Raw genomic sequence first — 17530 nt, forward strand, 5'->3', positions numbered from 1 at the left:
GGGAATAGTGAGCTCAACCACGGCTCTCGCTGGGGAGCTTTCAGGTACCGGACTCGACGGCCCCTACGGAACCGGAATCGACAGTGCCAGTGTTGTCGGTGCCGCAGCAGGTGTAGGTGCCGGGTGGTCCAATCTAGCTGGGTGATGTGGCTGCGGTGCAGGTGGCATGGGAGCAGCGTCAGTCTTGTCTCTTCACCCGCGGGGAGAGAGAACGGTGCCGAGCAGACGTCGGTGCCGGTGATGGAAGGTGCCAAGAGGCCTTAGCAGTACCGGTGCAATCCGGTGCCAAAGAAGCGCTTCTGCCCGAGGATTGACCAGCGCTCGGTGCCGAGGGTGGAGGAGTAAGAGCTGCCTCCACCAGGAGCTGTTTGAGACGAAAGTCCCGCTCCTTTTTCGTCTTCAACTTGAAGGCCTTGCAAATCCGGCACTTATCGGAGAGGTGGGATTCCCCAAGGCAATTAAGGATGGAGTTATGGGAATCTCTTGTTGGCATCAGCTTGTGACAGGCCAAGTACGGTTTGGAACCCGGTGAACCAGTCATGGGCCCCGGCACCGGGTATGGGGAAGGGGCTAATACCCGAACCCTTCTTAACTATATACACTAACAATGTTATAAAAACGAATTAGAATTAACTGCAACTATAGAAATTTCAACTATATACACAAGAATAACGAGAGAACTATGAGTAGCTAGGGAAGTGGAGATCAGCTAAGCCGTGCTCCACTCTTCCAATGACCGACACGGGCGCTAAGAAGGAACTGAAGGGCCGTTGGGTCAGCAGGGGTATATATCCGGTGCTATGGCAGCGCCACTCTAGGGGGTGACCCAGCCGACCCACGAGAGTTGCTAGGGTAAAAATCTTCCGACGAACGTGCACACAGCACGCACACCTAATTGAAATCGATATGAGCAAGCACTCGAAGAAGAATTAGAGAGAACACTGCCCCAGCATGAGGGCTTCCTGGTACAGGGGAAAAGAACGTGCATCCTCGTTTGTTGATATAAAACATTGCCACGGTGCTGTCCATCAGAACTGATACACATCCCCCTGTCAAGTGGGTTCGGAAAGCCTGGCATGCTAGGCCAATCGCCTTAAGTCCTGAGGTCTCCCAGATGTGCTCCCCAGCCCAAGACTGACGCATCCATCACCAGTGAGAGGGCTGGCTGAGGACTGGTGAAGGGGACCTCCGCGCACACTACCTGCTGGTTGAGCCACCACAGGAGGGAGTCAATGACCAGGTGAGGCAGAGTCATGACCCTGTCCAAACTGTCCTGAACTGGCCGATACACCGAAGCTAGCCATGATTGGAGAGGCCAGAGTCTGAGCCTGGCATGTTGCACCACATAAGTACAAGCAGCCATGTGTGCCAGGAGCTTCAGGCAATTTCTTGCTGTGGTGATGGGGAACTGCCTGAGACATCAAATGATATCACCCAGGGCCCGGAACCTCACTTCCGGGAGATATGCCCTGGCCTGGGTCGAGCCCAATAGTCCCCCATAAATTCTATCTACTGAACCAGATCCAACAGCGATCCTTTTGGTGGCTCTCCCCTAGACACTTCAGACACAAAATGTGCGTATTGCTTCTGGGCATACACTTGCGGCAGGTTTTGAAACCCAGAGAACATGGCATGCCCCAGTGCCTCCCCTCCCTGCAAAGGAAACTTAAGAAACTAATCCTAACTAATTTGAACTAACACTAAACTAACAGTAACTACTAATGAAATAACTTTATACACTGCCAATGCGTTTGCCAAGACAAGAGCAAGACAGTTCCAGCTAACCGACAGAAAACAAGGATGGGAGAACCTTTCATTTGGTCATTTTCTTATTCCAATAAGAGTGTGGCTGCTTTTCAAAGAAGTCACAATAGGAAGCATATTGGAATAATTCTACAAGTAAAAAGGAAAAAAACTGAAGATACTATATAGCAAGTCATTCTCAAATATTTAGCATAGTGTATACAAACCTTAAAATGCAAAAAAAAGCAATATACAAGCTCCCATTCGCAGTCAGAAAGGAAGTTGACTGCAAAATCTCAGGTAGCAGTTTGTGCAGATAATAGTCAAGTTTCCGTTTCCTGAGAACTGCTGCAATCTGGAGGAGAAAAAAAAAAGATGCACACTTTAATTTAACTAAACTTTTTTACATTGTTAAGAAAAAGAGGACTACTGTGCAGGGAGACATTCATGTAAACAATAAATCAAAGGATCTTAATTTACTGACATACTGTACTTCTATGAAGCAACAAAGAGTCCTGTGGCACTGTAAAGACTAACAGATGTATTGGAGCATAAACTTTTGTGGGTGAATGCTCACTTCATCAGGGAGGAGAAACTGATTTTGTAGTTGGCTAGCCATTCACAGTCTTTGTTTAATCCTGATCTGGTGGTGTAAAATTTGCAAATGAACTGAAGCTCAGCAGTTTCTCTTTGAAGTCTGGTCCTGAAGTTTTTTTGCTGTAAGATGACTGCCTTTACATCTGCTATTGTGTGGCCAGGGAGGCTGAAGTGTTCTCCTACAGGTTTTTGTATTCCTAATATCTGACTTGTGTCCATTTATCCTTTTACGTAGAGACTGTCCAGTTTGGCCGATGTACATAGCAGAGGCGCATTGCTGGCACATGATGGCGTATATAACATTGGTGGAAGTGCAGGTGAATGAAGCAGTATTGTTGTAGCTGATCTGGTTTCCTGAGAAAACTACAATGCATTGGTGATCACCCAGAAAACACTATCCTAGCTACCATGGATGTGGATGCTCTCTACACAAACATCCCACACACAGATGGAATACAAGCTGTCAGGAACAGCATCCCTGACGATGACACAGCACAACTTGTTGCTGAGCTCTGTGACTTCACCTTCAAGCACAACTATTTCAAATTCGGTGACAATATATACCTCCAGACCAGTGGCACCGCCATGGGCACCTGCATGGCCCCATAATAAGCCAACATTTTTATGGCTGACCTGGAACAACGCTTCCTCAGCTCTCGTCCACTCACACCCCTTCTCTACCTACGCTACACTGATGACATCTTCATCATCTGGACCCTTGGGAAGGAGACTTTGAAAGAACTCTACCACGATTTCAACAGCTGCCACCCCACCATCAACCTCAGCCTGGAACAATCTACACGGAAGGTCCCCTTCCTAGACACCACAGTACAAATAAGTGATGGTCATATTAACACCGCCCTATACCGAAAACCACCAACCACTATGCCTATCTTCATGCCTCCAGCTTACACCCCGGACACACCACACGATTCATTGTCTACAGCCAAGCGCTGAGGTACAACCGCATTTGCTCCAACTCCTCAGACAGAGACCAACACCAAGATGATCTTCACCAAGCATTCTCAAAACTACGATACCCGCACGAGGAAATAAGGAAACAAATCAACAGAGCCAGATGTGTACCCAGAAGCCTCCTGCTACAAGACAAGCCCAAGAAAAGAATCCAACAGAACTCCACTGGCCATAACATGCAGTCCTCAATTTAAACCTCTCCAATGCATCATCAGTGATCTACAACCCATCCTGGACAATAATCCCTCACTTTCACAGACCTTGGGAGGCAGGCCAGTCCTTGCCCACAGACAACCTGCCAACCATGTTATATACACCTTCATGTGACAGTAATGCCCCCCTGCTATATACGTCGGCCAAACTGGACAGTCCCTATGTAAAAGAATAAATGGACACAAGTCAGATATTAGGAATGGCAATATACAAAAACCTGTAGGAGAACACTTCAACCTCCCTGGTCACACTATAGCAGATGTTAAGGTAGACATTTTACAGCAAAAAAACTTCAGGACCAGACTTCAAAGAGAAACTGCTGAGCTTCAGTTCATCTGCAAATTTTACACCACCAGCTCAGGATTAAACAAAGACTGTGAATGGCTAGCCAACTACAAAATCAGTTTCTCCTCCCTTAATGATCACACCTCAACTGCTAGAAGAGGGCCTCATCTTCCCTGACTGAACTAACCTCATTATCCCCAGACTGCTTGCTAGCATGTATATACCTGCCCCTGGAAATTTCCACTACATACGTCTGACAAAGTGGGCATTCACCCACGAAAGCTTATGCTCCAATACATTTGTTAGTCTTTAAGGTGCCACGGGACTCTTTGTTGCTTTTTACAGATCCAGACTAACCTGGCTACCCCTCTGATACTTTTACAAAGAATACCATATAGATTTCCTCTGAACTTAGGCAGCTGTGAGGATACCAGGAAACGCAGAGGCAATCCCAAATTATGACCATAAGAAGAATTTTATTACCTTGCTGACCACAAGAGTGGGAGAAAGCTAGCTGTTTTAAGCTGATGATAAATTTTGACAACACTTTATGTTCCAAGGTATGGAAATGAATACAGGTTAAAACATCCCTAAGAAGTCCAAGCATAAGCCTTATGCAGAACCCCCATAAATTAATGAAATATTTCTGCAAATTTTAACTTCAAAGCTCCTACTTTTTTTTTCTTTTTTTTTTACCTTAACGGACAAGTCTTCCTAAAAAAAATTCACTATGAGGCCAGAGATCAGAAAGAGCGAGCTTAGAATAACCATATCATTTATACAAAGCATCTCTTATTAGTAAGTCCTCTCTTGAAAAAAAATCACACAGTAAGTCTCAGCCAACAGATAGACTAGATATAGACAACAAATATGCCTAGAGGTCAATTTAATTTCTGCTTGTATGTTTTATAAGAAGGGTGAGATTACTTGCGAGAAAAGCATATAGCTTTTCAGATTCAGTCTGTCAACTAGGACTTACAGGTAGGAAAAAGCTCACATAATTGTTCTCAATTTCTATGAAGTTAGTATAGTGGTGAAGGACAAAGATATATTCACTTAGCATTTCCTATTCAGATTTCCACTATTGCCTTTCATTCTTTCCTCCACTTCTCTTCCTCTCATCTGAGTGGACTAGGGACTAATCCTAGTTCAAATCAGCAAGTGACCCATGCCCCACACTACAGAAGGCAAAAAAACCCCAGGGTCTCCACCAATCTGACCAGGTGAAAATTCCTTCCCAACCCCAAATATGACAATCAGTGAGATGCTGACACACTCAGCATCTCACTAAGACCCACCAGCAAGAAACCTGAGAAAGAATTCACTGTAGTCACTCAGAGCCCTCCCCCATCTAGTGTTCCATCTCAGACAAATGGAGATGCAGTAGAACTTCAGAGTTACGAACACCAGAGTTACGAACTGACCAGTCAACCTCATTTGGATCTATAAGTATGCACTCAGGCAGCAGCAGAGACAACAAAAGCAAATGCAGTACAGTACTGTGTTAAATATAAACTACTAAAAAAAAATAAAGGAGAAGTTTAAAAAAGATTTGACAAGCTAAGGAAACTTTCATTTAAATTAGGGTGGCTAAAAGCAGCATTTTTCTTCTGCATAGTAAAATTTCAAAGTTGTATTAAGTTAATGTTCAGTTGTAAGCTTTTGAAAGAACAGTAAGGCATTTGATACAGTCTCACACGATATCCTTATCGATAAACTAGGCAAATACAATTTAGATGGGGGCTACTATAAGGTGGGTGCATAACTGGTTGGATAACCGTACTCAGAGAGTAGTTATTAATGGCTCCCAATCCTGCTGGAAAGGTATAACAAATGGGGTTCCGCAGGGGTCTGTTTTGGGACCAGCTCTGTTCAATATCTTCATCAACGACTTAAGTGTACTTTCTATGCCAACATCTATTAAGTTGGCAGACGATACCAAACTGGGAGGGATTGCAACTGCTCTGGAGACAGGGTCAAATTCAAAATTGATCTGGACAAATTGAGAAATGGTCTGAGGTAAACGCGATGAGTTCAATAAAGACAAATGCAAAATGTGCTCCACTAGGAAGGAAACAATCAGTTTCACACATACAGATAGGAGGGACTTGCTAGGAAGGAAGTATGGCAGAAAGATCTAGGCGTCATAGTGGGACCATAAGCTAAATATGAGTCAAACAGTGTGATTACTGTGCGCAACAAAGCGAAATGTGATTTCTGGGGTGCATTAACGGTGTGTTGTAACAAGACACAAGAAAGTCATTCTACCGCTCGTATCTACGCTGGTTAAGCCTGTCAACTGGATTATGTGTCCATTCTGGGCACTGGCATTCGAAGAAGGAATGTGGAGAAATTGGGGAGGGTCAGAGAAGAACAAGAATGATAAAGGTCTTTGCATTGAGACATGACCTTGAAGGAAGGCTGAAAGAATTGGGTTTGTGTTAAGTTGGCAAAGAGAAGACTGAAGGGGACATGTAGCATTTTCAGGTATCTAAAAGAGGTGTCATCAGGCGGAGGGAGAAAACTTGTTCACTCTAGCCTCTAATATAGAACAGAAGCAATGGACTTAATAGGCAGCAAGGGAATTTAGGTTGGACATTTAAGGAAAAAGATTCCTAACTGTCAGGGTAATTAAACACTGGAAATAAATTCCTAGGGAGGTTGTGGAGATTCTCCATTCTTGAATTTAGAGTAGAGAGATAAACTGTCTATCAGTGATGGTCTAGACAGTATTTGGTCCTGCCATGAGGGCAGGGGACTGGACTCAATGACCTCTCGAGGTCCCTTCCAGTCCTAGAGTCTATGAATCTATGAACAGTATCGACGTTCTGTCAATGTTTTGTCAAGAGTTACAAACAACCTCCATTCCCAAGGTGTTCTTAACTCTGAGGTGTTACTGTATTTACTACTAGCAGTCGGAGATGGACCACATACCATTGTAGGCAACCTCATCGTACCGTCCCCTCCATAAACCTATCAAGCTCAGCCTTGAACCCAGTTAGATTTTTTGTCCACACTACTCCCCTTGGGAGGCCGTTCCAGAACTTCATTCCTCTGATGGTTAGAAAACTTCACCTAATTTCAAGTCTAGGCTTTTGATGGCCAATTTATATCCATTTGCTCTTGTGTCAATATTGGCCCTCAACTTAAATAATACCTTTCCTTCCCTGCCATGTATTTCTCTGAGGTATTTATAGGGAGCAATCATATCTCCTCTTAGCCTCTGTTTGGTTAACCAAGGCTAAGCAAGCCAAGCTCCTTAAGTCTGTTGTCTTAAAGTAAGTTCTCCATTGCTCTGAGCATACTAGTAGGCCTTGTCTCCACCTGTTGCTGTTTGAATTCACCTTTCTTCAACATGGGAGACCAGAACTGCATATAGTATTCTAGATGAGTGCACCAGTGCCAAGTACAAGGGTAATGATACTTCCTTATCTCTACAGGAAATACCTCGCTTGATGCATCCTAAGATTGCATTAACATTTTTCGTGGCCATCTCATTGGTGGCTCACAGTCATCCTGTAATTGACCAGTACATTTACGTCTTTTTCCTTCTCTGTCACTTGTAACTGATGTGTCTCCAGTTCATAGCAAAAAATTTATTGTTAGTCCCAAAAGGCATGACCTTGCAATTCGCACTACTAAATTTCATCCCACTTCTATTACTCCATTTGTCATAGTCATTCAAAACGTCTTTATGATAGTTAAGTACTCCTCCGTACTGGTTACATCTCCCAACTTTGAGTCACCTACATATTTTATTAGCATACTCCCCCTTTCTGTGACAAGGTCATTAATGAAAACGTTAAATCGGTGTATACCATTCTTCTTTCCCTGTTCCTGAAGAACCTGTCAATGGGGGCTCCTCTGGATTACAGGAGATTAGGCAAGTGAGCCAGCTGGATTCCACTTTATTCTCCCTCTCCATCCCCCAAATTCTGCAGGGGAAGGCATCACTAAAATTGATACTGCCAGAAGAGAAGGAAGAAAATCCCTTTCAGGGCGATCTGGAAGCAGCTGCATGTAAGGGCAGCCCCTGACACACAGCTATTGCAGTAACTATGTTGTCCAAAGGGCAGCAGGAGATAATAGAATCAAGCTTCAAGATAGATCTAGTGTTAAAGGCTGAAACCTCAAGCAGGGGGTTTGTTTAGCAAACCAGCTTGTAAGCAAAGTATGGGTAGAAAACGCTAGACTGAAAATTATTGCGTTTTCCCCCATTACAGATTATTCCTGAGTAAGATGATAGCAAGTATTATCCCCACTTTACATATGCAGGAACTGAGGCAGAGATACGTGACTTGCTCATAGCCACAAATACAGTCTCTGAAGTCACTGACTCCCAAGCCCATGTGTAGGCTACAGTTTGAGCATGAAAAATCTATTCCCCACTGGGAAGTTGGAAGTTTCCTCTAGCAAGCGAGATGGAGGGAAGAGGAGCTCTGACCAATTTATTCCAAAGATAACAAATTTTGAAAGCTTTTAGTACTTATGTTTATAAAGATACGTTTCTAAAAGCAAATCAATATAGTGCTGTCTTCCTAAGTATGCAGAAAGAACATTCCAACACTACTGATGCTGTCCTCCCAAACACCAACAGAGTAAAATTTACTGGACTGAACAATTATACTGCTGCAATGCAAAACATGGTCACACTGGCGTTCCTCCAGAAAGTTATGAGCAGAGGTGGCATTGGAGCTTATTCAAGGAGGAAAACAGCCAAAAAAATCACAGACTAGTGGGGGAGTAGCAAAATCTCCACTGCCTCAAGATTAACAGTCAAGAGCTCAGAAAGGAGGATGAGAAAAATTTCCTTTCCATCAACCAGACAGCGCACTTGGACTTAAAATGTAATCAGACATGTCCTAGTTTATACTGGAGCAAGGCCTTAGCAGGCTCCTAGTAGAAATCCCAATATCTTCTCCATTCTCAGCAGCAAGGTTGGGAAAGGAGGGCTCATCTCCTGGCCCTTCTACTGATTAGTGTCAAAACTCGTGCTCTGTGGAAAAAGAAATGCATTCTGAGGCACAACTGGAAGAGTGGGCAAAGATATGAGTTAGAGGCTCTAGTAAGCGGGACAGAGAAGGTGGGACAGACTACTTTGGTACAAATTATGAAGTTTCATACTTGGCAAACTTTCAAAATGGAGTTGATTAACAAGGGGGAGATACAACCGTCAGAGTGGGTTAGGCCCAAAGAGAGGGGCATGCTGTGTGGTTTGATTTTTTTTGTTGTTGTTGGTTTTTTTTGCAAAAGGGGGAAAGTACTGTAATTTTATCTCCATGATCGGTTTCTCCATTTCTTGTCCCTCTTCCTTCTACACTTGGACTGCCCTGTATCTTTCTTTCCCACTTCACATCCACCTGGCACTGGTCTTTTATTTCCCCATTGGCTCTACCTTGTTTTTCTGCTCATCATTCCTAATTACCATGTTTCTTTTTCGAGTGCTTGCTCACATCCATTCCATTGTAGGTGTACGTGCTTGCCACGTGCATCAGGACTGGAAGCATTTCCCTCAGTGGTATATGTAGGGGACCCCTGGAGTAGCATGCATATGTGCCGGTATAAAGAGCACTGGCTCCCACCTCCCTCAGTTCCTTCTTATCGCTAGTGACAATGCTGGAATGTCTCCTTGCCTCAACAGCCTCCATGTGCTATGTCAACAGGCAAGGAGCAGCTCATTCATCGGCTCTGTGCCAGGAGGCCCTCCGTCTGTAGGACTTCTGCATTCAGCATGCAATCCACCTAAAAGTCTTTCACCTTCCCGGCATTCAGAACATGCTGGCGGATCATCTCAGCAGGTCCTCCTTCTCTCACCACAAGTGGTCCCTTCCCTCAGAGGCTGTCAGAATGCTCTTCCAGAAGTGGGGAGCTCCCAAGGTAGACCTGTTCACCACCAGATGGAACAGAAAATGTCATCAGTTCTACTCTCTGCAAGGCCTTGGCAGAGGCTCACTTTCCAATGCCTGTCATGCTCAGGAGACCTGATGTATGCCTTTCCACCAATTCCACTCATCAGCAAAGTCCTCTTAAAAATCAAGAGGTAAAAGGCATGGTTCGCTCTGATCACCCCAGCATGGCCTTGCCAGCATTGGTTTGGCATGGTCCTGGACCTGGCCATAGGAGCCCCATTGCTACTTCCTAGCCGCCCGGAGCTACTCTCGAAGGATCACGGTCAGCTTCTGCATCTGAACCTTGCCTCTCCCACCTCACAGCTTGGATGCTGTATGGCTGAATCCAAAGGAACAAGCCTACTCTACTCAGATACAGCAGATTCTCTTGAAGAGCAGAAAGCCCTCCACTAAATAAATGTATCTGGCAAAGTGGAAGCATTTCTTCTGTTGGGTGTCAGAGCAGAGTATCCCCCCCACCCAGTCATCTCTGCAGTCCATTCTGGATTACCTGCTTCACTTAAAGCACCAAGGCCTTGTCTTCTCTTCAGTCAATCTGCACCTTGCAGTCATATCAGCCTTCCATCCTCACATCCACGGTAGATGGTTATTCTCACATGAGATGACGATCAACTTCCTGAAAGGCCCTGAAAAACTCTTTCCGCCAATCCAGGACCCAGTTCCCCAATGGGACCTCAACCTGGTCCTCTCCAGGCTCATGAGTCCACCCTTTGAGCCTATGGCTACTTGTTCCCTTTTCCAGGTGTCATGGAAGGTCGCATTCCTTGTAGCTATTACCCTGGCGAGACAAGTCTCCGAGATTAAAACCCTCACTTTGGAGCCCCAATACACAGTATTCTACAAGGACTAGACCCAGCTGCAGCCCCATCCGGACTTCCTGCCAAAAGTGGTGTCGCACTTCCATGTCAACCAGGATATCTTCCTCCCAGTGTTCTGTCCAAAGCCTCACACAACCAATGAGGAGAGGCACCTGCACATTCTAGGTGTGAGGGCATGCCCTGGCTTTCTACCTGGAACACAACTACCCCTTCCGCAGATGGACTCAGCTCTTTATTGCGACGGCTGACAGGATGAAGGGTCGTCCAGTGTCCTCTCAGAGGATTTAGAATTGTATCACCACCTGGATCCGTACTCATTACAAGTTGGCACAGGCTGTGCCTCCACCGATAGCGAAGGCTCACTCTACCAGGGCTCAGGTGTCTTCAGCTGCCTTCCCTGCACATGTCCCTATCCTGGACATCTGCAGGGCCACAATGTGGTCTTCGATACATACGTTCACAGTGCATTATGCCATCACTCAGTAACCCAGAGATGACACTGGAATTGGCAAAGTAGTGTTGCAATCGACATGTTCATGAATTTCTACCTGCCTCCAGAAGTACTTCTTGGGAGTCACCTACAATGGAATGGACATGAGCAAGCACACAAAGAAGAAAAGATGGTTACTAGCCTTTTGTAACTGTTGTTCTTTGAGATATGTTGTTCATGCCCATTCCATGATCTACCCTCCTTCCCCTCTGTCAGAGTTCTGGCAAGAACGAACCGAGGGAGAGGGGAGCTAGTGGCACCCCTTATACCAGGCATACTTGCGCCACTCTGGAGGGCGCCAGAGCCTACGGATACCACTGAAGAAAAAACTTACAGCACCAGTATATGTGGTGAGCACACACACCTACAATGGAATGGACATGAGCCACACATCTCAAAGAGCAACAGTTACAAAAGGTTAGCAATTGTCTTTTCTCCTTTCTATCCTTTAGACCACTCGTACAGCCCCCATGTCTGACCTTACCCTGATCTTTTCACATCTACCATCCTGAGGTATGCAGGTGCTCCACCTTTCTGATAAGCATGCATGTATAAGTGCATCCCATTGCTTTCACACACAAGTATTTCCAGTGTTCAGTTGTAATGTTCAGGAAGAAATTATTGCCTCTCTCCCACACACAGCAGGAGTGGTGGAGGAAATGCTGAAAGATCGGTACTTCTTTTCTTCTGTACACCTTGTTGGACTCAGGACGAACAATTAGGAGCTTGTAGCTGTGGGTAGAATGGAGATGGGGTGCACAAGAGGCTGAATGGTGGCCTAGTTGATAGGGCAGTGGGCTGGTACTCAGCAGACTTGTATTCAATTCCCAACTCAGACCTGCCATGTTACCCTCAGCGATTTGCTTGAATTACCCTGTGCCTCTGTTTCCCATCTGTAAAATCTCACAGGAGTGTTGGGAGGATAAAATCCATTAATAATTCTGAGCTGCTTAGATATTAAGGTGATGAGGGCAATATACATATTAGATAGGAGAGGTTGAAGAGTCAACATAGATAAGGAATCTTGCTTGCTGGAGGGAGAAGAGTGTTCAGTGTATTGTGAGCAGCATTGAGAAGAGCTGCAGAGCATGTGAGAGCTGAGCTTCTTAGCGGTCAGATAGTTTGTTAACATAATTGCAGGTAGAGAAAGGGGTGATTGACATTTGCTGACCTTGTTATTTGAATCTTAAATCCTCGGCAGTGCACAAAGCTCCACAGAGCAGGAAAATTTAAACTGTGAGGGAAGCAGAATCCCAGGCTTTTCCCTCTCTCTCCTGAGGTCTGCGTTTTCTTCATCAGTTTCCAGGAAAGCCTCCTAGATATCTTGGAACTCCGTCAGATTAAGTAATAAGTGCTATCTTTTTCTCTGTGCATAGATACTAATTCTTAATTTTGGGCATGAGTGGATTTTGTCAACAGTGATTAAATAAATCCTTAATATATAACTGCAAACATATCCAGTCTGGATATCCTTCCCCCACAGGAAACAGATCTGTTACCTGAAGGTGTCATTTCTTATTTGATTTGGCGGGGGGAGGAGGTTAAATGTACTTTAATTTCAGCATTGCACATAAATGGATACTTAAATTGGGTGTTGAATGGTTTGTTTCCCAAAGTGAATAATTAATGCTTTCTGGTCAAGCAGATCTAACTTGAAGAGGCTGGAAATTCTCTCTGCATATTTGTAGACTCGACCTAAACAATTCTCTTCTATAGGGCTCTGCTAGGAAATACTGTCTTAGTATGAAAGAGTATTCTTTATATCCAGCTTCTGAAAATTCTGTTCTATGTAGCTTCTTATACAGCCCTCATCAACAGTCTCTGAGTGAATCCCTCTCATGCATTAGGTGGCAATAACACAACTTCTACAACTAGTGTGTTAGGTCTCTTCTCACACCCCTGAAATATAGGGGTAGAAGGTCTAAGTTTCCAGCAGCTTTCTGTACTGTATAACATTTTCAAAATTATTATTTAATAAAAAACATTTAAACTATTAACTTTGATTATTCATTAAAAAAATTTGCTAACCATGCACTGCTCCTTAAGAACTACTAGTATACTAAGTCTGAAGTTTTAAACAAGCTAGAGATACCAAGTGAAAACAAGAGATTATTAATGGAAACTACTTTCCAATCTTAATTATAGATTTAACAGTATTATATTTTGACCCACAAACCTGAAAAATTAAACATGCCACTACAGTCCATTATATCGGAACACCAACACTTTGTAGAAAAGTACTTCTGCCACTTTTTTTTCAAAAATGCTCACAGATTTAATCTTCTTAAAAATATCTCTAATTTTGCAAAGTTGTCATAAAAATGTACTACTCCAGGACCTAAAAATCTATTCATTCACCCTCTATTATGGGGAAGAGTAATTCAAACACTAACAGTATTTTACTCACTCTTCAAAATAGAACTATTTGCTCTGCGCAAGCAGATTTTTGCAAGATAGACTAGCTCAATCAATACACTTTGATAGGAAATAAACACAATAATTAGAAAATGTTTTCAACACAAAAACTATGCATTCTTATGAATTAGCATTTAAAGACATGGGGTCAAAATTATAAAAGTAGTTAGTGACCTAAAGATGCAGACAAGTGCTTAGTGGGGTTTCCAAAAGTGCCTGAGCTAGGCACCTTTGTAAATCTGGCCAATAGTCACTACATTCAGTTATTGTTTCAACAGAAACTGTTGTTCATCCCTTTCCTTTGAACATCTACAGTATATAGGCTATTACATTTATTTCTATATAGGTAGAAAATGTAGCCAAATTATTGTTCCCAAGCCAATCACAACTTTGAATTTCCTAGAAATTTAGCATTTACATTTGCAATTAAAACTTACAAAGTTTAACTGAATTTTCCTGCAGTTTAAAACTGTGTTCTAAATTCAGCATATTATTGAACATTCACACTATGGCAGCATCCATAGGCATCATGGCATCCATGGGCATCAGGTCAGGGCCCCATTGTGCGAGGCACTAGACAAAGATCTAGCCCATTATAAGATCTGTTTCCTTATTTCCTCGTGCGGGTATTGTAGTTTTGAGAATGCTTGGTGGAGATTTTAGATATGTGCATGCTACTAGATGCAATATTCTTTTTAACTGACTAATCACAATTAGTCTCACTATAGAATAAATGCCCTCATTAGTACGTTTTGTAAAGTTTTATTTCAGTGTATCAATATTCAGATATATGCATGGCTGCACATAAGCAGGGCCAGCCCATAACATTCTGGAACCTGAGGTGGGGAGCTCAAGTGTCACCCCCCTTCCCCCTCACTTGGGCCAAAACTTTGAAAAGTCTCAGTTCTACCTTCTTCCTGTTCTACTTCTCTCATGGTACTGCTCTGCTGCCTACCCCAATAAAGGAGAACTAACAATTTAAAATGCCTTGTTCAAAAATTTTAAGTAACACTTAACTTTCAAACGCCTGAAGAGCAAATGTAACTTTTCTTGTATGCATAGTAAACACTGATTATTCAAAGAGATGAAAAATGCCAAAGTGGTGCTTTCTGTGCCTTCTTGGTTGCAAAGATTTGAACGGCTTCCTGCTGAAGGTCCACAGTCTAGGCCAGCTCATGCTCTGTTGAAATGGTTGCAAGGCCGATCAACCTCTCCTGTGTCATTGTGGAGCGTAGATGTGTTTTTATTAACTTCAGCTTAGAGAAGCTGCATTCTTCACTGGCAACTGTTACAGAAAGTGTTAGAAGTATGCGCAGAGCAACAAAAGCTCTGGAAAGAGGGTGGTCATCTTATTTGTGCACATATATTCCAGAACAGCCTTTGAAGTTGATCCTGCTGAAATGCATCTTGAAAGGGCTTTCAGTTCATCACCTAAATCACTTGCATCAACAATACCACGCACTGTCATCATGTGTCAACACTGTCTCTAGTGCCTTGCGTTGCTCGTGTAAGTCTTTTCAGTTATAGTGAGGAGTTTTGGAAATATCATACATCCCAACATATACTGCTGTGTTCGTTGAGCTTGCATGAAACATTCTTCAGCTGACTTGTACTGCACAATCGTAGCACCTGTTAAAAAATTCAACTTTGAATTGTTTTGGGGTCTCTTATGGGCATTTCCCATGCCTTGTAATCAAAATGTCTTCTTCTTTGGTGACTCATTGTATTCTTGAATGGCTGGGAAAGCTTCAGTGTGAAGTTCTCTGTTCAACTTCTGTGCACTTCAGAATGTTTGGATCCCTCTCATCTGACCGGAAGAGACTGTAGGTGATGACTATGGCTATTGTCCTAGTTTGTTCCATTGCTCCAGATATATACAAGTGTCGAACACCTTGCGAGTTTCCTTATGCTTATAACAACTTACTTTCAAAGAGCTATGTCATGCACAACAGCTAAGCCACACAGTAAATTGAATTATGTATAGTCTTCTGGTGATGTCCATTTTCTCTCTTCCACTGTTCTTCCGAACGAAACAGTTCCTGTCATAGCATGTGCTCATTTGGGGATAATGCATGGGTCATTATCTATTCTTCCCCACTTTAGGGTTTGATAGGCTTTATCTGCCTCCACCTCAACTGGTCTCATCTGTGTGGCACTCAGTGGGCTTCAGGTCAGCGCAGAGAGAATGTTCCCCAGAGGGTTAGCTTCAACAATTATGCCATCGATGGAGTCTGATGCAGAGAACAATACATAGATGCTTATGCAATTGCATATTAAAAAATTCCAGCAGCGCTGTCACTATAAGTGATTGCTGCATCACTGAACCACAAGTTACAAATGAATGAAGAACTGCATGAGTGGGACAAAAAGTTGAGGGGTTAAACTTAATCTCAGCATCTGTAGTCTGCACTCCTCATGTCTTTCCTCTCCGTTGGCACCATTATCGGTAGCCCTGACCTGCTCATGTCAGCTGTCGCAACTCCGTTATCTCAGCTTTTTTAAGAAGCACATTCTACCAGTTCCCTGCAGATGTCAATGTTCAACAATTGTAAGAAAATGCCTCTCTGACAGCTCACCATTGCAGGGACATTTTCACTAGGTTCTGCTTGTTTATTAACAAAACACACCATGTAAAGTCATTTCTTCCCTATGGCTCGATGTCACGGTGTGCCATCCAGCAATAACAGAGTAATATCTTAGCCTGACTTCAGATCTGCCACAATCGTCTGCTGTGAGTTTTGTTACAGTAATGTATGATCTCAATTGTTGAATTGTACAATGGTACTGTGTTTACATTATCTTGGGTGGATGACTCTTCTTAGATGCCCTGGAAGTACCAGCATCAAACTCAGCCATCGGCACTTACACAATATTAAGAAGTTTCCATTCCTTTGGCACAATACAGCTGATCTGAAGTGCCACACAGTGCTAGGTTTTGGGTAGCAAGCTTTCTCACAATGGCAATGAGTCTTTTTCAGAACATTTTGCCAGTAAAAGACTCTGACTTCTGAGGCAATTACGGTCTCTTGATGCTCTGATCATCTATGGTGTCCTTTAAACCTTATAGTTCCTCATCTGGAAGAGTTTGCAACAAAAATAAGCATGCAGCACCTCTGGGTTTTTGAGCACATTAAGCCATGGCCTCTCCACTCTGTCCCATTGCCGGATTTCATGCAGTAATGTGTTGGATGGAAACTTCTATTTCATTGTCTTTGAGGGAACATGAAGTTTTTCACTTGCTGTGGCCCATTCGAGTACGAAGGAAGTCCTTCTCAGGCTACTGCTCAAGTGGTCCCACAGTCCTAGGATCATCTAGACTTAAGGAATGAACTCAGCAGCGCTGTTTCTTGAGCGCCTCCACCACACTCTTCTCTGATCTACACTTTTCTTCAGGAATGTGCATGGTTAATCCATTGAGAGGGAGATATGATGGCTGCAGTAGCTGCCAGGTCACCTGCACTCTGACTAACTGGAAGATCAGACATCTCCTCACCACTCACATCCTCACGGGGCCAGAAGGCTCACCATGAACATTGTGTCTGTGTATCTCAGGAGATGCTCCTTCTGCTCAATAGACTAGAAAGCTTCCTTTGCTTCTTTCTTTTTCTGAATGCTGCCTCAGAGGGGCGTTTTCTTCTTTCACTCATGACTGACATGTTCTGTGTCAGCTAATAGTGGCTCTCAACACTCAGCTGAAGGGGACAAATAAGCAGCTGGTAGCAGGCCTGAGTGAGGGAAGATATCAGCATCTTAAGGCCTAATGGCTCCTAATACTTCAGCTGACTGCCTGTTCTCCTCAAGTGGGTTCAGGGAAGCAGCAGGAAACAGGGAAGCTCCCTGAGAAGCTGGTGTTAATCAGTCCAGGCTCCTGGGGGTGCCAGACAAGTACATAAGAGGCTCCTCCTCCTCTCTGTCCCTGCAGCTCCTGCTACTTTCTGTTATTACCTCTCACCTTTTCTCCTGCCTGCCTGTTATGTCTCTTGTGCCCTCCTTCCTCCAGCACAGCACTCCACCATCTCTGTGCATGTAGAGCAGAGAGAATACAAATGCACCAGCAGCAGACCAGATTTCCTACACTCTGGGTC

The 17530-nt window shown here is 43.7% G+C and overlaps 1 protein-coding gene across 3 annotated transcripts in view; it reads right to left on the minus strand.

Moving 5' to 3' along the window:
* TMEM135 (transmembrane protein 135) overlaps positions 1-17530 on the minus strand; it is a 465661-nt gene that overhangs the window by 427575 nt on the left and 20556 nt on the right. For all 3 annotated transcript variants that reach the window (XM_075061746.1, XM_075061748.1, XM_075061747.1), the window contains exon 2: positions 1971-2098. In XM_075061746.1, coding sequence (XP_074917847.1) covers positions 1971-2098 — 128 coding nt within the window. The remainder of the gene's footprint in view (positions 1-1970; positions 2099-17530) is intronic.

The sequence above is a fragment of the Chelonoidis abingdonii genome, chromosome 1 (assembly GCF_003597395.2).
Source record: "Chelonoidis abingdonii isolate Lonesome George chromosome 1, CheloAbing_2.0, whole genome shotgun sequence".
NCBI classification, from domain to species: domain Eukaryota; kingdom Metazoa; phylum Chordata; order Testudines; family Testudinidae; genus Chelonoidis; species Chelonoidis abingdonii.